This window comes from Morus notabilis, unplaced genomic scaffold (assembly GCF_000414095.1).
Source record: "Morus notabilis unplaced genomic scaffold, ASM41409v2 Scaffold78, whole genome shotgun sequence".
Taxonomy (NCBI): Eukaryota; Viridiplantae; Streptophyta; class Magnoliopsida; order Rosales; family Moraceae; genus Morus; species Morus notabilis.
The window spans coordinates 1,298,614-1,320,520 of record NW_010367622.1 but is presented as its reverse complement, the minus strand read 5'-3'; the positions used below and the strand labels follow the sequence as shown (position 1 = coordinate 1,320,520).

At 39.0% G+C, this 21,907-nt stretch overlaps 1 protein-coding gene across 2 annotated transcripts in view; it reads left to right on the top strand.

The window, feature by feature from the left end:
* The window catches only part of LOC21410557 (protein ZINC INDUCED FACILITATOR-LIKE 1), a 51,168-nt gene that overhangs the window by 16,244 nt on the left and 13,017 nt on the right, over positions 1–21,907 (top strand). For both annotated transcript variants that reach the window (XM_024175367.1, XM_024175366.1), the window contains exons 8-13: positions 4,198–4,247; positions 4,345–4,420; positions 5,464–5,679; positions 5,765–5,852; positions 6,781–6,866; positions 6,963–7,070. In XM_024175367.1, the coding sequence (XP_024031135.1) occupies positions 4,198–4,247; positions 4,345–4,420; positions 5,464–5,679; positions 5,765–5,852; positions 6,781–6,866; positions 6,963–7,070 (624 nt within the window). The remainder of the gene's footprint in view (positions 1–4,197; positions 4,248–4,344; positions 4,421–5,463; positions 5,680–5,764; positions 5,853–6,780; positions 6,867–6,962; positions 7,071–21,907) is intronic.

Genomic DNA, 21,907 nt, shown 5'->3' with positions numbered 1-21,907 from the left:
AATCAAGAATACTGCACAACCAATAAGGAACAATAGTGAGTCTAGAAACCCACAGCGAGGAGAACGAATGTGGTGTGACCATTATAATCGACAAGGACATTCACGTGACACATGCTGGAAAATTCATGGTAAACCCGCAAATTGGGTTCGCCGAAGACAGAATGAAAGACGAGTGCTTTAAACTCAATCAAACCAAGACAAAGGAGCAACAACAGAAAACCAGAAATCCCTTCCGTTTAGCAAAGAACAGATTGAGCAACTCTATCGCCTCAACCAATCACCTGCCTCATCCTCGTCAACTCTAAATCCCGGATCCTGTTCTGTAGCCTAGATTGGTAACTTTCACTCATCCTTTAAGTCTACCTTCCACTCTAAGGAACCATGGATCATTGATTCTGGTGCCTTCGACCACATGACAGGTGTCTTTGATTTTTTCCTCTCTTATACCCCTAGTCATAGTCCTGTTAAAGTAAAAATTGTAGATGGATCCTTATCCTTGGTTGCCGGAATAGGGTCAATACAAGTATCCAAAGACTTAACACTTGAGTCGGTTCTTCATGTTCCTACCTTAAGATGCAATTTGTTATCCACAAGTAAACTCACTTGTGATAATAACTGTGTTGCTATTTTTCACCCTTCTAAATGTTATTTTCAGGACCTATCATCGGGGACCTATCATCGGGGAGGACGATTGGCAGTGCTAGAGTTCATAAGGGGCTTTATTACCATGAGGACATAGAGAGTGAGAGTCAACAAGCATTTGCATCCGGAGTTTCATCAGTTTCTGTTTCTAGTAATAGGGAAATAATGTTGTGGCATCATAGACTTGGCCACCCTAATTTTTTATATTTAAAACATTTATTACCACCCTTATTTAAGAATAAAAGTACTTCTTTTCATTGTGATATTTGTCAATATGCGAAACACACTCGGGTACCATTTTCTCCCAAACCTTATATGTCCTCTAGCCCATTTGCTTTAATTCATAGTGATATCTGGGGACCGTCAAGGATTACCACAACAAATGGAAAAAGATGGTTTGTGACGTTTATTGATGATCACACACGAACAACTTGGGTATACCTTCTTCAAGAAAAATTAGAAACCTGCCAAGTGTTCCGAAGTGTTCCGAAATTTCAATAACATGATCCAAACCCAGTTTCAGAAAAAGGTATGTGTATTGAGAACAGATAACGGGAGAGAATACTTTCAGTCTATCTTGGGAGAGTACTTGCTACAACAAGGAATCATTCATCACAGTTCATGTGTTGATACCCCGCAGCAAAACGAAGTATCGGAAAGGAAAAACAAGCACTTATTGGAAGTAGCTCGCGCACTCATGTTTACAACGAATGTTCCCAAATACCTATGGGGAGATGCTATCTTAACTGCTGCGTTTCTTATAAACCGCCTACCTACTCGCACCTTAAAATTCCATTCCCCATTATCCCAGTTCACAAAGACCTATCCACATCTTAAAACCATAAATAACCTTCCGCTCAAGATGTTTGGCTGCACTACTTTTGTCCATATTCATCCCCAAAACCGAACCAAACTTGCCTCGAGCACTTAAGACTATCTTTCTCGGCTATTCTCCTACCCAGAAAGGATACCGATGCTACTATCCTAAGCAAAGAAAATGTTTATCTCACGTGATGTCATCTTCTTCGAAGACATGCCATATTATTCCCCCAATTCGCTTCAGGGGGAGAATCATGATCAAGAAGCTCATATATGGGATTGGGACACCATTGTTCTGCCTATATCCGAAACTCCACCTATGCCTATAACCTCACTGCCCGAGACTGCAACTGAAACAGTTGCAACTACACCCACCACATCCAACCTTACCACTTCCAACATCATACCACCCTCTGGAAAAATGCCACAGCAAACACAAGTACCGGTTCACGAAACAGAAACACTTCCAACATCATACCACCCTCTGGAAAAATGCCACAGCAAACACAAGTACCGGTTCACGAAACAGAAATAGGAAGAGACCTCAGTGGACCAAATCAACAAGTGCTACGTGTTTACTCTCGGAAAAAACATTCTCAAGGAAACATGCCCCTCATGAACACCATGCACTGTCCAGAATCCGAACCAATGCTAGGAACTACTTCCTCAGATCTAGGTAATTCCGAAGACACTTGTGAAACGCTAGATATATCAATTGCCCATAGGAAAGGTGTTAGAACATGTACACAACATCCCATATCCAAATTTGTGTCATATGATAATTTGTCTCCATGTTTCCGCGCCTTCACCACAAAGTTGTCTAGTGTCAATATTCCCAGGTCAATAGAAGAAGCTCTAGCTGTTCTTGAATGGAAAAACGCAGTACTTGAAGAGATGCAAGCGCTCGAGAAAAATAACACATGGAGTGTGGTTGAACTACCACAAGGCAAGAGTGTGGTCGGATGCAAATGGGTATTCACTGTCCAATTCAAACCGGATGGATCAATAGAAAGGTACAAAGCACGGCTCGTTGCAAAAGGTTTTACACAAACCTATGGAATCGATTACACTGAGACATTTGCCCCAGTTGCAAAGTTCAACACAATAAGAGTCCTTCTATCATTAGCGGCAAATCTGGATTGGCCTCTGGTTCAATTTGACGTGAAGAATGCTTTTTTAAATGGTGAATTGGAGGAAGAAGTGTATATGAGCCTACCACCCGGGTTTGAAGAGGGTAAGAGAAACAAGATGGTGTGCAAACTGAGGAAATCGCTATATGGACTGAAACAATCTCCGCGCACATGGTTTGATAGATTTTCAAAGGTGATCAAAAGCCACAGATACTCACAAGGACAAACCGATCACATGTTGTTTGTTAAGCACTCATTAGATGGAAAGATCACAGTCCTAATAGTATATGTAGATGATATAATATTTACTGGGGACAACTTTGAAGAAATTAAAAGGTTGATGGCTGAGGAGTTTGAAGTTAAAAATCTCGGTACGCTGAGATATTTCTTGGGGATGGAAGTTGCAAGAAGCAAAAGTGGGATCAACATATCCCAAAGGAAGTATACACTAGACCTATTGCAAGAAACGGGTATGCTGGGGTGCAAACCGATAGAAACTCCAATTGAACAAGGAGGCAAGGCAAAAGCAATTGGTGGAGAGATGGCTGATAGAGAAAGATATCAACGACTAGTGGGAAAACTGATATACCTCTCACATACAAGACCGGACATCGCCTTTGCAATTAGTGTGGTAAGCCAACAAATGCATTCACTGCGCCAAGGACACTTCGAGGCTATTTATCGGATATTGAGATATCTCAAAAAAACTCCGGGAAGAGGATTATTTTTTGGAAAAGAAGAAAACAGGAGAGTGGAAATCTTCACTGATGCCGATTGGGCCGGTTCTGTTGAAGATAGGAAATCAACATCCGGATATTGCACACGCCTTTGGGGGAAACTTGGTGACTTGGCGCAGTAAAAAACAGTCCGTAGTAGCAAGAAGCAGCGCTGAAGCTGAATACAGAGCCAGGGCTCATGGCATCTGCAAAGCAATTTGGTTGAAACGGTTGCTAGAAGAGTTGAAGATCATTTGTGAGTTTCCTATGCAGCTCTACTGTGATAATAAGGCTACTATCAGCATAGCACACAACCCAGTCCATCATGATAGAACCAAACATGTGGAGGTGGATAGACACTTTATTACTGAAAAACTAGAGAAGGGAATCATCAGCATTGAGTACATTCCTACAGGATAACAAGTTGCGGATATACTCACCAAAGGACTTTCTGGACCAACGTTCGAGTATTTTGTAGGCAAGCTTAGGCTTATTGATATCTACGGCCAAACTTGAGGGGGAGTGTTAGCAGATAAGATCTTTTAGAGATAGGTTGAATAAGTCGAATAGTTATCTTTATTATTTATCTTTATTATTTAGTTTATTATTTCCGGTTATTTGGATTAGGAATTATCAATTAGTATTTGAATTCGGATAGGATAGATTATCTTAGAGAAGATAATGGACTCGGTATTCAAGCCCTAGTCTATTTAAGTTAACTTTCTTTCGATTAATAAAGCAAGGCAGATTCATTTAAACTGCGTTCAGATTATAATTTAATAAAGATCGTTTCTTTTCAACAAAAAAAAATTGACTTTTTTTTTTTTATTCTGTTTTTATTTATATATAACATGGTTTATGATTTTGTTTTTGATTAATTTGTCCCGTAGCCTGCAGAGAAGTTTCCAAAAATATTTTCTAAAGAATCTCTGTTTGGGAGGTAAGCATTAGTCGTTTAGTTTTATCTGTAAGTATTGTTTTATGATTATTGGCTTATCCATACTTTTTCTGTTACTTCTGAAACTTGTGAAATTCAGGTTTCCGTACCTCTTACCTTGCTTGTCGATATCGGTCTTTGCTCTGGCTGTGGCTTTTATGAGCTGTTGGATGCCGGTATGTTAATAGCTCCATCTCAAGACATTTAATCATTTCAACATTTTGTAATCTGTTTACTGCTGATTTTTGGAGATCCTCATCCTCACTAATATTGTACACAATGTTTGATCAGCTATAAGAGATTATAAACCAACAAAAAAAAAAAAAAAAAAAAAAAAAAAAAAAAAAAAAAAAAACCTAAAGCATCTGAAAAAACCACAATTATATCGCTCACAGTCAATTTGGTCAGCATATTTGGTCTAGCAATATTTCACCTCGCCCAAGAGGCAAGTAGGCAAAGCAATTGTATGAACTTTAAATCCCAATGGAGAAGATTTACTCACCTGCATTGATTGACATTGTTCCTGTTTCTCAAGGCAATTCTTATTGTTTTCCGAACATCCGAGTTTTATCCTTTCTATAAGAATGGTTACTTGAATTTGTTGGAATTTACAATAACAAAGTAGAGATCTGAAGGAAAATCAAAATGTTAGCAGAGGCATGAATTTGGCACATTAATAGCTTTTGCTACTTAAAGAAAATAATGGCAATGCTCTTCGAGAATATTCTGATAGCCTTGTGCAAACTGAAAGGAAATAATAAGTGAGTTTAAGACTCTTTTTTGTCAACAAAGAGTGGTGGGGATACTTAAATATTAAGATCTTTTAGCCGAAACTATGAATGGGTTATTAGGAATAGAACCATTCTATCGATTATTAAAAGAAAACCCAATAAGGAATCCTCCATAAGCAAATTCATACAAAGAAAAACAAAAAAAGAAGGTACAGAGAGATTAGTAAAGACTGCGTATAATGAGAAATTTACAATTTTTTTTGGCTAAACTTAGAAATTTATAAGTTGCACATGCTATTTTCCCCCATTGACATTCTATTTATGCGCTTCATTTTTTGGTGCTACATAACCTTAGGATAATTTTAACCCTATTTCTGTGTTAAAATTGTGATGTTAATATACAATTCCAAATGCAATGCCTTCCATGCTTGTTATATTCGACCTTCAATATCAAACTTGGAGGCTAAATAATATGTGGATGGTTTCAGGAAACACTTGACGTCCATACTAAAAATGATGAAGAGCATGAAGAATTCAGTAATTCATCGGACTCCATCAGACACGGGGCTAATCCTAAAGGAAATTTGCAAGAATCTGAGGATACCTGTCCAACTTCTCAACAAAGTCTTCTTAAGAACTGGCCCCTGATGTCCTCAATTATAGTGTATTGTGTCTTCCAACTTCACGACATGGCTTACGCAGAGGTAATAAAATTTTCTTCCACTTAACTTCCTTGAACTTACGATCTAATATGATTCTTATTTTTCCATCTTTGGCACTGTTTTTCAGATTTTTCCATTATGGGCTGTCAGTCCTAAAAAGTATGGAGGATTAAGCTACTCAAGTTCAGATGTGGGTGAAGTTCTCGCAATTTCTGGTACATGGCTATATAATTTCTTATCCATGAAATTATTCTATTCCAGTTGTACCTTTTTTTTCTTTTCAAGACGAGGTTTTTAAACAATATCAACCAAGCAAAAGAATCTGAACAGAATAAAGGCATTGTGTGTCTATACTCTATTGAAAGGTTAGTCAAAATGGAAAAAGAAACCATTGGTCTCCTGGAGGAGGCAGGTTGGAAAGCTTCAATTCATGATGATTTAACCTACACAATGGGTTGAGTTACCTTCTCAGAGTAAATTATTTGTTTGATAGTGCAAGCTATTTGTTAGAAAATCATCCATCGTATGTGTCATCTGCTGTCTAAGGGAAAGCATTCTTTTCTTTCCCTTACTGCTCAAAGTAATTATCATTACCAGCCAAGGTTTTTTCTAGTGGAAAAACTGCATCTAGTTCGAGACCGATGATTTCAGCAATCCACCTGAGAACGTTTTGTGAAAGCACGAGGAATCATCAGAAAAACAGCACATATTCTTTTTGGTGGATATATGTGCATGTGTATATATAGTAGATTCTTTAATAACGCAATCATAGCGCTCTTTAAGTTTTGTGGAAGTGTCTTGTTTCGTTTTTGTTTTGGGTTCTTTGGGTGGAAAGAGAGAGAGGATCAGAGTATCTGGCTTTACTATTTCTTCTACTTTAAATGGCGCTAAGGATATATATCCTTAGAGTCTTTCCATTTAAGTTAAAAAAATCTATCTTTCTGGGTTGTGGTCGTTCCTTTCTGGGGTCGTTCTCGTCCCCTCAGTTTTTGTTCTTTTACATTTATTTTTTTAGTAGTTCAATTCCATAAAAAATTACAAAAGAGAATACACAAACTAACAAATTCAAATGCACACAAATATATAGTAACATCCTTTCTTGTTGTATACTCCAAATTTTGATATTCTTTTACAATCTTCCAGGATTTGGCCTGCTACTCTTTCAGTTGCTTTTCTACCCAATGTTTGAGAGGACTTTCGGGCCCGTAATGGTTTCTCGAACTGGAGCTGTATGTTTTTTACATTCTTCATATGTTAGCATTTTTGTCCCTCATATTTTTATGGAATTCATTCTCAAGTCGGTCCTTGGTTCCATCCATGTTAAGGTTGTTACGATATTGTTGCTGTCAAGTTATCCTTTTATATCCATGTTATCTGGAGTCACCCTCACACTAGTGATTAATTGTGCATCTCTGCTGAAGAACGTGCTATCGGTAAGTGGATGCCCAACTTTTTTTTTTTTTTTATTTATAAGAAAACAACTTTTATTGATCAACTTTCTTTTTTTGGTAAGTGGATGCCTAACTGAAAACTTCTCCTTTTCATTCTTTTTTTTTTTTTTTTTTTTGAGATAAGAAACGAGAATTTTATTAATAATGAAAATAAAAACACCAGAGGGCAAGGGGTCCTCAAACCAAACAAAACAGTCAAAAGCAAAAGTACTTAACAAACAAAAACCACAATAGGGACAACATAAGTATAACAAAATTAAGTCCCATCCCCTTAGGAATCCAAGAATGAAAAAGCCTTGATTTCTTTATCTTGCAAAGTCCACAACGCCACCCAGTAAATTACGCAATCCCAGACATCACTAACATCTCTTTCAACTCCATCAAAGATACGATTATTCCTTTCCAACCACAACGCCCAAAGAGAAGCTAAGATTACTATGTTCCATAACCGCTTAGTTCTCTTATTCCAATCACCCAAAACATCAACACCCATTAGATCAGGAGCACTTCTTGGAAAAGCCCACTGTAAATGGAACTCCCCTATAATTTTAGACCATATCTTCAAAGAAAAGTGCAGTGGAGGAACAAGTGATCCGATGTCTCATTATCGTTCCTGTATAGCACACACCATCCTGGAGAAATGGAAAGGAATGGCTTCCTCTTTTGCAACAAATCTTGCATAATCAATTTACAAAGTTAAAGTAATTGTTGAAAATCCGGATTGGACTGCATCACTTTCTGAATTGTACAATCTTACTACAGCTGTGACAGGCTGTAGATTAGCCTTGATTTGTCAAACTTTCCTTATTTAGTTAATTTAGGAAATCAAGAAATATTTCATGATATTTTCTTGATCAGATTAGGCTAGAAATCAATTTTATTTCCTTAGAATAAGGCTACAGATCATGCCTCGTTGTATATATATTCAGCCTATGTACTATTCTAAATCAATGAAAAGAATTATATTCTTCATTCAATTCTTTATGGTATCAGAGACCGGCCTCTGACTCTGTCCAGTAACCCATGTTTTTCCCATCAACTCTCCTATAGTCCCCTATACAATGGCCAAATACGGCATGGCAGCAGATCGAGGAAGCTCCACCTTCGAAATCACCTCCAATCAAGAAAATCCAGTGGCGGGAAACAGTGGAGGCGCGGACAGCAGTGGGATTCTACCAATCACAAGCCACAAGCTGAACGAGCATAACTATTTGCAATGGTCACAGTCCGTTCTCATCTTTATTCGTGGGAAAGGGAAGGATGACCACCTCACAAGCCTATTGGCCTCACCAGGAGAAAAAGACCCTAAGTACCGGTCTTGGAGAGCTGAGGACAGCATGGTAATGTCTTGGTTGATCAACGATATTGGAGAAAATTTTCTCCTCTATAGTACTGCCAAAGAAATTTGGGATGCTGCCAAAGACACCTACTCCAGCAACACCTCTGAACTATTTGGTGTGGAAACCATTCTCCATGATCTCCGACAAGGTGAAACTTCTGTTACCCAATACTATAATACTCTTACTCATTATTGGCAACAGTTAGACTTGTTGGAAGAGAATACTTGGGAGAGTCCAAATGATGGAAATCGGTATAGGCAGATCATTGAAAAAAAAAAAACGAGTGTTTAAGTTTCTAATGGGATTTAACAAGGATCTAGATGAAGTCCGTGGGAGAATTTTAGGCACAAAACCTCTGCCAAGTCTAAGAGAAGCCTTCTCGGAGATAAGAAGGGAAGAAAGCCGAAAGAAAGTGATGCTGGGAACACCAAACAATTTGCCCACAACCACATGCACTGAAGGATCAACCCTTGCTGTGCGTGGACCTCAACCGAACAACATAGAGAACAAGGCAAGAGGAGGTAGGCCCTGGTGTGAGCATTGTCGGAAAACAGGCCATACCAGGGATACTTGTTGGAAGATTCACGGGAAATCTGCTGATTGGAAACCCTCACGCCCAACACCTGAAAGCCGTGGCAATATTGCATCCTCAACCAGTGAGAATAGCACCACCGAACTGGTTCTCTTCAGCAAAGAACAGCTTGAATTTCTTCAAAAAATGATCAATCAATCCACCGGCTCTTCCATTGTTTGTTAAAGTATGAAACTATTGTTGGCCTACCTCCTAAAAGCTTAAGCTTTTGGGATGGATTGGTAAACTAACATGGTATCAAAGCGGGAGGTCTGAGTTCAAACCCCCGTAATTGCACTCTTTATCCCCATTTAAATTGTCATCATGTGTTGGGTCTTTAATATATCTCGGGCTTAAACATTCACGTGTTGGGCTTTCCAATTAATTTACCCACACGATTGCCCATTGTCCAACCCACATGTGAGGGGGAGTGTTAAAGTATTAAACTATTGTTGGCCCACCTCCTAAAAGATTAAGCTTTTGGGATGGATTGGTAATCTAACACGTTGGAAAATTGAAGCTGTTTTGGAAACAATCCTTGTAAAGCTGAGTATTAGCTAATTAGTTGTCAATCTTTGTATTTTAGGAAGTAGCTGTTAAAAGTTATTCTCTTCCTAGAATTAGCTATATTTCTTAAACCAGTGATTACTTTCTTGATTTGAAGGATTTGTATATGCTGTGTAAATCCTATAAATACATGATCAATGAAAGAAATTAATTATCCCCTGAAACACTCATTTTCAAGTGTTGCTACAGGGAGAAAAAACCTTAATTGTTAGCAGGGAAAGAAATGATATTTGGATTGTTGACTCGGGTGCTTCATACCACATGACAGGAGATAAATCCCTTCTTACTGATTTTATGCCTAGCAATGAAAATCACTCAGTTAAGATTGCAGATGGCTCTATTTCAAAAGTTGCAGGCTTTGGTTCGGTTACAATTTCTAAGACTTTGTCTCTTCATTCTGTCTTACTTGTACCGAATCTTTATTATAATCTACTGTCAATCAGTGAACTGACCTGAGATAAGAATTGTCGCTAAATTCTTCCAAAAGATGTGTGAATTTCAAGACTCAGATTCGGGGTAGATGATTGGCAATGCTGAAGCGTGCTCGGGACTCTATCTCGTCAAAGGTGATCACTTTGTGGAATTACAAGCTCACGAAGCAGTCTTCCCAAGTCAGTCTCATAATAGTTGTGTTTCTATTTCTTCAAATAAGGATAGTGAAATTATGTTATGGCACTATCGCCTAGGACATCCTAATTTCTTTTATCTTGAAAAACTGTTCCCTTCTTTATTCAGAAATAAAAGATCTAAGAATTTTCAATGTGAAGTGTGCCATCTTTCAAAGCATGTTCGTAATTCTTATCCTAGTCGATCATATGACATGTCACATCCTTTCTCTATGATTCATAGTGATGTCTGGGGACCATCTAATATTAAAAATATCACCGGGACACGTTGGTTTGTATCCTTTATTGATGATCACACAAGAATTATGTGGATATTTCTCATGAAAGAAAAATCAAAAGTAGAGCAAATCTTCAAAAATTTCAACACCATGATCCAAAACACTTCTGGGGAGAAGTTGTCCTTACGACAGCTTATCTTATCAGCAGAATACCATCCTGTGTGCTAAAATTTCAAACTCCGAGTCAAGTCCTTCTCAAAGCCTATCCAGAAAGTCGTCTCATTTCCACCATTCCACCCAAACTGTTTGGTTGCTCAGCCTTTGTTCATATTTATCCTCATAACCGAAGCAAACTCGATCCCAGAGCAATCAAATGTATTTTTCTTGGGTACTCACTGTGGAAATCTATGATTTAATCACTGATTTCTAGGAATTAGCTGTTACCCGATTCCTAGGGATTAGTTATAATTAGATTTATTTGTTACCTAGAATAAGAGGGATATTGGCTTAATTGACCGATTCCCTATTTTGTATTTTTCCTTTTTTAGTTGCGTGTTTTCTAGAAGAATTCTTCCTCCCTTATTATTTAAGGTTGTACATTAGTCAGAATTATTAAGGAGAATCATAATATTCCTTTCTCAAAAACACACATGGTATCAGAGCCTTAGGCTCATACTCTTTGGGAATTCCTTTGAACTAAACTACCATTATCCGGCCTTGTTCTCTTGGCAAAACTGAATGCCATTCACAGGCCTACTCTCACGGCAGGGTTCTTTCTTTTCTTCCCATATTCTCACAGTCTTATTAGGAGACTATTCTTACATCAGTCCCCTCTACCCGAGTACCTCTTAATCTCTCCCGAGGCAGTGTTTAAACTATCCCTTTAATGACCAAATACGGAATGGCCACAGAAAAACAAACCTCATCCTCATTAGAGGTTACTTCTAGTTCCGAAGTCCCCATCACCAGCATCCATGGCGGAGCCGACAGCATTCCATTTCCCATAATAGGACACAAACTAAATGGGAGCAATTACCTCCAGTGGTCTAAGTCAGTCATGATGTACATCTGCGGAAAGGGAAAGGATGAGTATCTCACCGGTGAAGTCACTCCTCCAAAGGGTAAAGATACAAAATTTAGACTCTGGAAGATTGAAAATAATATGGTGATGTCTTGGTTGGTCAATTCTATGACAAATGAGATAGGTGAAATTTTCTCGCTCTATAAATCGGCTCATGAAATCTGGAATACGGCTAAGGAGCTTTATTCAAAGAGAGAAAATACCTCTGAAATTTTTGAGATTGAAGCCGCTCTCTAGGATCTCAAACAAGGAGATTTATCCGTCACTCAATACTACAACATTCTCACTCGACATTGGCAGCAACTGGATGCTTGCGAAGAACATGAATGGAGCTGCTCCGATGATGCGAAAAAATGCAGAGAATTTGTCGAAAGGAAGAGAATATTTAAGTTCTTAATGGGACTCAACAAAAGTCTAGATGATGTTCGGGGGCGCATATTGGGAACAAAGTTGTTGCCAAATATTAGAGCAGTCTTCTCCGAAGTACGCCATGAATCAAGCAGGAAAAAGGTAATGATGGGTGAGCCCTCTGTTGTTCCTGATGCTGTTGTCCTTGTCACAGAGAGTTCTGCCCTTGCTGCTCGAGGATTCCAAAACAACAGCTATGACAGTCGGCCTAGAAAGGAGAGACCATGGTGTGATCATTGCCGGAAACCAGGCCACAACCGAGAGACCTGCTGGAAGATCCACGGAAAACCTGCAGATTGGAAGCCTTCAAGACCTCCTCGTGATAAAGAAAGCCGAGGGAACCATGTCTCGGTGGATGAAGGAACTAATCCCACTGATTCCAATCCATTTAGCAGGGAACAACTCGAACCATTGCAAAAGATGTTCTCACAACATAATTCTGCTCAAAGCATCATTGGAACAGGATCATTGGCTCACAAAGGTAATTATCTAAGTGCCTTCACTACAAATTCTGGTAGAACAGGTCCATGGATTGTAGACTTAGGTGCATCTGACCATATGACGGGAGATGCAACACTTTTCCACAAATATAATCCTTGCCGAGGATCACGTATAGTGAAAATAGCAGATGGGTCTTTATATAAAGTGGCTGGGACAGGGTCTATCATTGTTTCAAAGGACCTAATACTAAATTCAGTTCTTCATGTTCCAAACTTGGACTATAATCTGTTGTCAGTTAGCAAGCTCACTCAAGAAAATAATTGTGTTGCTAAATTTTCCTCGAACTTGTGTGAATTTTAGGATTTGGATTCGGGGAGGACGATTGGCAATGCTAAGGTGTGCTCAGGACTTTTTTTTCTTAAAGACGGTGAACCTCCTAGAAGACAAACTCATAATGCAGCATGTGTTGAGTCAAATAGTCAGTCCAATAATAGTGTTGTGTTTGTTGAAAAATTTAATAAGGATAGTGCAATAATGTTATGGCACTATCGTCTAGGTCATCCTAATTTTGTGTACCTTCAAAAATTGTTCCCATCCTTGTTCAAGAATAAAAATCCAAAAATGTTTCAATGTGAGGTGTGTCAATTTTCTAAGCATGTTTGTAATTCCTATCAAATTCAACCATACAAAGCATCTTTTCCTTTTTCATTGATACATAGTGATGTATGGGGACCATCTAGAGTAAAGAATATCATTGGCACTAGATGGTTTATATCATTTGTAGATGATCACACTAGGATTACATGGCTATTCCTTATGAAAGAAAAATCGGAAGTAGGACAAGTCTTCAGAAATTTCAACACTATGGTTCAAACACAATTTCAAACAAAAATACAAGTGTTGAAAACCGATAATGCAAAGGAATATTTTGAAACTGTCCTAGGTGATTACCTCAAAGATCAGGGAATTATTCATCAAAGTTCTTGTGTCGATACACCCTAACAAAATGGATTGTAGAAAGAAAAAATAGACACCTCCTTGAAATTGCTCGATCACTTATGTTCACCACTCATGTTCCTAAATTTTTCTGGGGTGAAGCAGTCTTAATAGCTACCTATCTAATAAACAGGATGCCCTCACGAGTTCTGAAATTCCGAACACCTTGTCAAGTCTTCCTTCACTCATTTCCTAACACTTGTGTCTTGTCTACTCTTCCTGTGAAAGTTTTTGGTTGTTCAGTGTTCGTCCATATTCATGCTCAACATCGGAGTAAACTTGATCCAAAGGCACTTAAATGCATATTTGTTGGTTACTCCTCAAATCAAAAAGGGTATAAATGTTATTCCCCTGTCACTCGAAGATTCTATAATTCCATGGATGTCTCTTTCTTCGAACAACAACCCTACTACAAATCTGATATTCAGGGGGAGAACTTTACTCAGGAATGTCAGCTTTGGGATCATGTTGAAACCTTGGACTCATCTCAAAATCCGGTCATTCAAACAACTCAAAGTCAAATGCCAGTCATTCAACCCGTCCTTGATACTCAGCCTGAATTGCATTCTCAAACAGAACTCCAATCAGTACCACAATCAATTCAAACACCTCAACGTCTGACTCTCACACAGCCTGCGGCAACTAGTGAGTTTCGTGTCTACTCTAGGAGGAACAAAACTCAAGAAGGAAAAGAAATGCAGCCACATGATCAAAGTCATGAATCCAACTCGAGTCATGAACCTCAAAATTCACCAGGTAACTCAAGTTCTCTTCCTGCTCTTAGCAACTCATCTATTGATGACAGACTTATTGCCATAAGAAAAGGCATTAGGTCGTGCACAAATCATCCCATCTACACTTTTGTGTCGTACGGAGGACTATCACCTAGCTATCGTGCATTTGTTAGCACTCTTGATACAATACAGGTTCCAAATTCCATACATGAAGCTCTAAATGTACCAGAGTGGAAGGCAGTAGTTTTGGAAGAGATTCAGGCTCTGGAAAAGAATGGGACTTGGGTGTTTTCAGAGTTACCATCAAGGAAACATCTGGTTGGCTACAAATGGATATTCACAGTCAAACACAATGCAGATGGCAGTGTTAACAGATTTAAGGCAAGGTTAGTAGCTAAGGGCTTTACTCAATCTTATGGGATAGATTATCAAGAGACTTTTGCCCCTGTAGCTAAACTCAATACAATCCGAGTGTTGCTCTCACTTGCCTCAAACCTAGATTGGCCTCTATATTAGTTGGATGTGAAAAATGCATTTCTCAATGGAGACTTAGAGGAGGAAGTCTACATGGAGATACCACCTGGATTTACTACACTAGTCACGATGAACAAGGTTTGCAAACTCAAGAAGTCTTTGTATGGACTAAAGCAGTCACCGCGAGCTTGGTTTGACAGATTCACTAGGGCAGTTAAGAAGTTTGGGTATGATCAATGTCAGACAGATCACACTATGTTTGTCAAGCATTCACCATTAGGTAAAAAGGCAAAGGCAATACTAATTGTGTATGTTGATGATATCATCCTAACCGGAGATTATGATGAAGAGATTGTTGAAAAGCGTGTTTATTTCCTACTGTTTAGGAAATACTATTTTCAGAAATATATGTAATCTCTGTATGGTAGATTAATTGCTGATTTGTAGCTAACTGTAAATTAGGAGTTAATTTCCTATTTTTTCTCTAACTAATTGTAACCTAATTTTATATAAAAGAGGCTTATTACCTCTTATAAAAAATATATGAGACTGACGGCTAGGTATTCCAAAACCTACCGGTTTCCACATGGTATCAGAGCCAACATCTGATCACCGGAAAAATCAAACGGCCACCATGTCTGGCACATCCAACGTAGGTAATCAGTCGCTCGATTTTGGATCGGTGAAATCATCTTCGAAACCTACTCTCCTGTCAAATACTCATGACAATCTTTCTTCTCAACCAATCACCACTAACAAACTCAATGGAGAAAATTTTCTCCAATGGTCCCAGTCGGTCATGTTATTCATCAGGGGTCGTGGAAAAACTGGGTTTCTGACGAGAGCTACACAGAAACCAAAAGGTCTCGAATCCATTGAGACCTAGGAATCTGAGAATGCCTTGATCATGTCATGGCTGATCAATTCGATGGAGCCAGCTATCAGCAAGACATATATGTTCCTTGCCACTGCTCAAGAAATCTAGGAAGCTACAAAGGAGACTTTTTCTGATATGGGAAATTCTGCCTAGGTCTATGAAATTACCACACGCATCCGCAACACGAAACAAGGCGACCTGAGCGTGTTGCAATACTATAATACGCTCAGAACCTTATGGCAGGAGCTGGATTTATTTTACGACTATGAATGACACTGTCCACAAGACAGTGCCATATTCAAAAAGATGATTGAGAAGGATCGTGTTTTCGCATTCTTGGCTGGCTTGAACAACGAACTTGATGAGGTTCGTGGTAGAATTCTTGGACGTGAAGTCTTGCCATCCACTCGTGAAGTATTCTCCGAGGTCCACAGGGAGGAAAGCAGGAGTGTTATGCTGGGAAAAGAAACCCGAGAGGCTCCTATCACTGAGTCAGAATCATCAAGCCTTGCAGTCAGAAGCAACAGGTTCTCCACCTTTTCTAATGGTGGGATTGACTCTCGAAATAAAAAGGGAAATTGACCCTGGTGCGACCATTGTAAAAAAATTGGACACACCCGTGAAACTTGCTGGAAACTGCACAGAAAACCCCCTCATTTGAAAAACGGACAACCATACCAAAGGACTAGCATAGCTCTCCAAACGGCCTCTGAGGAATCAATACCAGAGAGTGCTCATGTTTCCCTTAATAAGAAACAATTGGAAAACCTTATGAAACTCCTGAATTCTACCTCCCTTCCATCTGCCTCTATTGCCCAGAAAGGTAATTTTCCTCAGTCCTTCAATGTGCTAACCGAGGACAGAACCCCATGGGTTATAGATTCTGGTGCCTCAAATCATATGACAGGTTGTTCCTCACTCTTCTCTTATACTCCTTGTGCTGGTAACTTGAAAGTAAAAATTGATGATGGTTCGTTAGCCACAGTAGTAGGGAAAGGTTCAATAATTTTGTCCAAAAATCTGGTCCTAAAGTCTGTACTTCATGTTCCTTCTATTTCATGCAACCTTTTATCCATTAGCAAACTCACCCACGATCAAAATTGTGTTGCTAAGTTTAGCTCTTCTTCATGTCAATTTCTGGAACTGGCTTCGGGGAAGATGATTGGCAATGCTAAAGAGTGTGGAGGACTTTATTACCTAGACAAGGAAGACTCAAGTAGACAAAATCTAGTCTGCAGATCCTTTTCTGTTTCTTTATGTGAAAATAATGTTATGTTGTGGCACTATAGACTCGGCCACCCTAGCTTTCCGTATCTGAAAAATTTGTTTCCATCTTCTCTTTTCAATAATAAAGACCCCACTTCTTTTCAATGTGAAATTTGTCAACTCTCCAAACATCACCGTGTATCATTTCCATCTCAATCATACAAACATTCAGCACCATTCTCAGTAATACACAGTGACATATGGGGTCCCTCACGAGTTAAAAATTTTTCAGGTGCTAGATGGTTTATTACTTTCATCGACGATCATACTAGGCTATGTTGGGTATATCTCTTAAAAACAAAGTCTGAAACAGAACAAGTTTTTAAAAATTTTCATTCGATGGTCAAAACTCAGTTTCAAACCCAAATTCAAATCCTCAGGACAGACAATGGGAGTGAGTATTTTAAAATTATTCTTGGGAAATTTCTTCAAAGTGAGGGAATTGTTCACCAGAGTAGTTGTGTAGATACCTCTCAACAAAATGGGTTGGCTAAACGGAAAAATAAGCACCTACTTGAAGTTGCTAGGTCCTTAATGTTCACCACAAATGTGCCTAAAACTTTATGGGGAGAAGCTATCCTCACTGCATCATTTCTCATCAATAGAATGCCCACTCGAGTTCTAGGGTTCAAGACTCCTCTAGAAGCGTTTCAATGTGTCTATCCAACAAATCGTCTGATTTCAAATTTACCACTTAGGATATTTGGGTGCACCTCATTTGTCCATATCCATTCTCATAGCAGGGGTAAATTTGATCCAAGGGCCATCAAATGTGTTTTCTTGGACTACTCACCAACAAAAAAGGGGTATAAGTGCTTTGATCCAAAGACTAGGAAAATGTTTGTTAGTATGGATGTTTCCTTCTTTAAGAATCATCCCTACTTTACCAAAAACTCACTTTAGGGGGAGAGAGTGAAAACAGAAGAGAGTTTTTGGAATTTTTGGGATACTTTTCCTACTTCTGTGAGCTTTCTCACCTCAATGACCAAAAATCCTCAACCTACTTCCATTCCTCCACCAGATCACTCTATTTCATTTCCTCAGGAACTACCCACTGCTGTGCTACCCGAGTCCACTCCACTCACCAAAAAACCTGGGAAAGAGGTCCAAAGTCCAGAATTATTTGTTTATGAGAGACGGAAAAGAAAGGGAAATGAAGGAATTCACACACCAAAGTAGAACCAGTCATTGGATCCACTAGTTCTTGATACTTCAAGTCTGAACCCTATTGCGGATCATGTCCCCTCGGAAAGTCTAGGTAATTCTACACCAGTTCAGGACTTAGATATTCCCATTGCCCTAAGAAAAGGAAAAAGGGCATGTACTTCTCATCCCATTTCAGACTACATGTGCTATAGTAATTTGTCTCCATCCTATCGAGCCTTTGCCACTAATCTGTCCAATGTAGTGATTCCTAAGTCAGTTCAAGAGGCATTAAGTTTTCCAGAATGGAGAGCAGCTGTTATGGAGGAGATCAAAGCACTAGAGAAAAATGGAACTTGGGAGTGTAGCAATACCGAAGGGAAAGAAAACAGTTGGGTGCAAATGGGTGTTTACGGTGAAGTATAATTCGGATGGTTCTATTGAAAAATTTAAGGCTCGTTTGGTCGCAAAAGGATTCACACAATCCTACGGAATAGACTATCAAGAAACCTTTGCCCTGGTAGCGAAACTCAACACTATTTGAGGTTTTCTCTCTATTGCTGCAAACTTAGACTAGAAAATTTCCCAACTTGACATAAAAAATGCATTCCTAAATGGGGACTTGGCAGAAGAAATATTTATGGATGTTCCTCCAGGTTTTGAAGACGTTTATGGTATAGATAATGTGTGCAAACTGAAAAAATCCCTCTATGGATTAAAACAATCTCCAAGAGCCTGGTTTGATCGTTTTTCAAAAACGGTGAAGAGATATGGATACACTCAAGCTCACACTGATCATACTTTGTTCTTCAGGAAATCTCAAGATGGGAAAATTTCAGTTCTAATTGTGTATGTTGATGATATCCTTCTTACTGGAGATGACACAATTGAAGGAGAAAGAATGATGTAGGTTCTAGACAAAGAGTTTGAAATCAAGGACCTTGGACCCATGAGGTATTTTCTCGGTATGGAAGTTGCAAGATCAAAGAAAGGAAGTTATGTTTCACAAAGAAAATATACTATTGATTTGCTCAGAGAGACAGGTAATATGGGGAGTAAACCAGCAGATACACCTATCGAAGAGAACCACAAGTTGGGATATAAGAAAGGAGAGGTGTCTGTCGATAAAAGGAGATACCAAAGGTTGGTTGGGCGTTTAATCTATCTATCCCATACACGGCCCGATATTGCCTATGCTGTAAGTGTGGTCAGCTAATTTATGCACGAGCCATATGAAGAACATCTTGGAGCAGTTCATCGCATTTTGAGATATCTCAAAGGAACTCCAGGAAAGGGGTTGTTTTTCAAAAGGAATGATTCAAGGAAGAACGAGGCATTTACTGACGCAGATTAGGCTGGATTAGCCAATGATAGGTCTACCACTGGGTACTGCACATTTATATGGGGTAATCTAGTGACCTAGAGAAGCAAAAAACAACCAATGGTTGCAAGGAGTAGTGCTGAAGCTGAACTTCGAGCTCTTGCACAAGGAATATGTGAACTTCTATGGTTAAAAAGAATCATGAATGAGCTATCACTTCAAAGTGAGAATCCCATGTTGTATTGTGACAACAAGTCAGCAATCAGTATCGCTCACAATCCAATCCATCATGACCGTACTAAGCATGTGGAAGTGGATAGACATTTTATCAGAGAGAAGGTTGAAGAAGGGGTTATGTGTATACCTTACATCACATCCAAAGGACAACTTGCTGATTTTCTGACAAAAGGTCTACCACGGGTCAGGTTTGAGGAACATTTATCCAAGTTGGACATGATTGATATTCATGCTCCAACTTGAGGGGGAGTGTTGAAAAGCATGTTTATTTCCTACTATTTAGGAAATACTATTTTCGGAAATATATGTAATCTCTGTATGGTAGATTAGTTGCTGATTTTTAGCTAGCTGTAAATTAGGAGTTAGTTTCCTATCTTTTCTCTAACTAATTGTAACCTAATTGTATATAAAAGAGGCTTATTACCTCTTATTAAAAATATATGAGACTGACGGCTAGGTATTCCAAAACCTACCGGTTTCCACAGAGATACTCTGGCTTAAGAATTTCTTGGCGAAAGAATTTGAGATCACGGACTTGGGCAATCTCAAGTACTTCCTTGGCATGGAAGTCGCTCGATCGAAAGGGAGCATTTCAGTTTCACAACAGAAGTATGTGTTGGATCTCTTGAAAGAGACAGGGATGCTCGGATGCAAGCCAGCTGACACTCCTATGGACCCCAACTCAAAACTGGGAAGTAAGATTGACAGCACTCCAATTGACAAAGGGAGTTACCAAAGATTGGTTGGGAAACTTATCTATCTCTCTCATACCCGACCAGATATTAGCTTTGCCGTGAGTGTGGTTAGTCAGTTCATGAACAATCCAACAGAAGAGCACATCGAAGCTACATACAAGATTCTAAGGTACTTAAAGATGACACCGGGTCAAAGATTGCTCTTCAAAAAGACAACAAAGAAAGAAGTTGAGATCTTCACTGATGTAGATTGGGCTGGGTCTGTAACTGACAGACGATCTACCTCAGGTTATTGTGCATATATTTGGGGAAATCTAGTCCCTTGGAGAAGTAAGAAACAATCAGTGATTTCTCGAAGCAGTGCGAAAGCAGAGTTCAGAGCTCTTGCACTTGGCATCTATGAGGGAATATGGTTGAAAAGGATGCTTTGTGAACTAAGGTTTCCAGTCTCGAAACCTATGAAAGGTTTCTGTGATAATTAGTCTACAATCAGCATAGCGAAGAACCCAGTACATCATGATAGAACCAAGCATGTGGAGATCGATAGACACTTTATCAAAGAGAAGATAGAAGCAGAAATGATATCTCTCTTATACATTCCAACCAACCAACAGATTGCAAACATCCTAACAAATGTTGTTCAAAGGAAGACCTTCAAGGATCTTATTTCCAAGCTTGGTTTAATCAACATCTACAACCAAGCTTGAGGGGGAATGTGAAAATCTATGATTTAATCACTGATTTCTAGGAATTAGCTGTTACCCGATTCCTAGGGATTAGTTATAATTAGATTTATTTGTTACCTAGAATAAGAGGGATATTGGCTTAATTGACCGATTCCCTATTTTGTATTTTTCCTTTTTTAGTTGCTTGTTTTCTAGAGAAGAATTCTTCCTCCCTTATTATTTAAGGATGTACATTAGTTAGAATTATTAAGGAGAATCATACTATTCCTTTCTCAAAAACTCACACTCACCAAATCAAAAGGGTATAAATGTTACTCACCCATCACAAGGAGATTCTATAACTCGATGGATGTTACCTTCCTTGAGGAACAGCCCTACTACCCAAAAACTAACGTTCAGGGGGAGAGTGCGTCAAAAGAACATCAGTTTTGGGACATCATTGAAACTCAACCCTATCATGACCTCCGTGTTCTTGATCCAAATCTAATCACCCAGTCTCTCGAGTCTCTTGTTGAAGTCCTTTCTCAGAATCCACCTCAAGAGTTACTAAACAAATCTCCATCACACCATTCTCCTGCTAAAAATAGTGAGCTCTGTGTTTATTCCAGAAAGAAATGGCATCTAAAGGAGATAGAACAACAAGCACTCCCTCAGCAAGTCCAAGAGTCAGAACCAACTCCAAGTCCTTCAGAAGTAACACGTGGTAACTCACAACCTGACTCTTCCACTCTCGAGCTTCATGATAATCGGCTCATTGCCGTAAGAAAAGGAGTGAGATCCTGCACAAATCATCTTGTTTATAACTTCTTGTCTTACAAAAGATTATCTCCAGAATATCATGCTTTTGTCTCCAATCTTGACAAGATACAGGTTCCCAACAACATTCATGAAGCCATTGAGATACCACATTGGAAGGCAGCTATTATGGAAGAAGTTTGGGCCTTAGAAAAGAACAATACATGGGAGATAGTTGACTTGCCACAAGGAAAACGACCCGCGGGCTGCAAATGGATATTCACGATAAAACACAGGTCAGATGGAAGTGTGGAACGATTCAAAGCCCGACTAGTTGTAAAGGGATTCACACAATCTTACGGCATTGATTACCAGGAAACATTTGCCCCAGTTGCTAAACTCA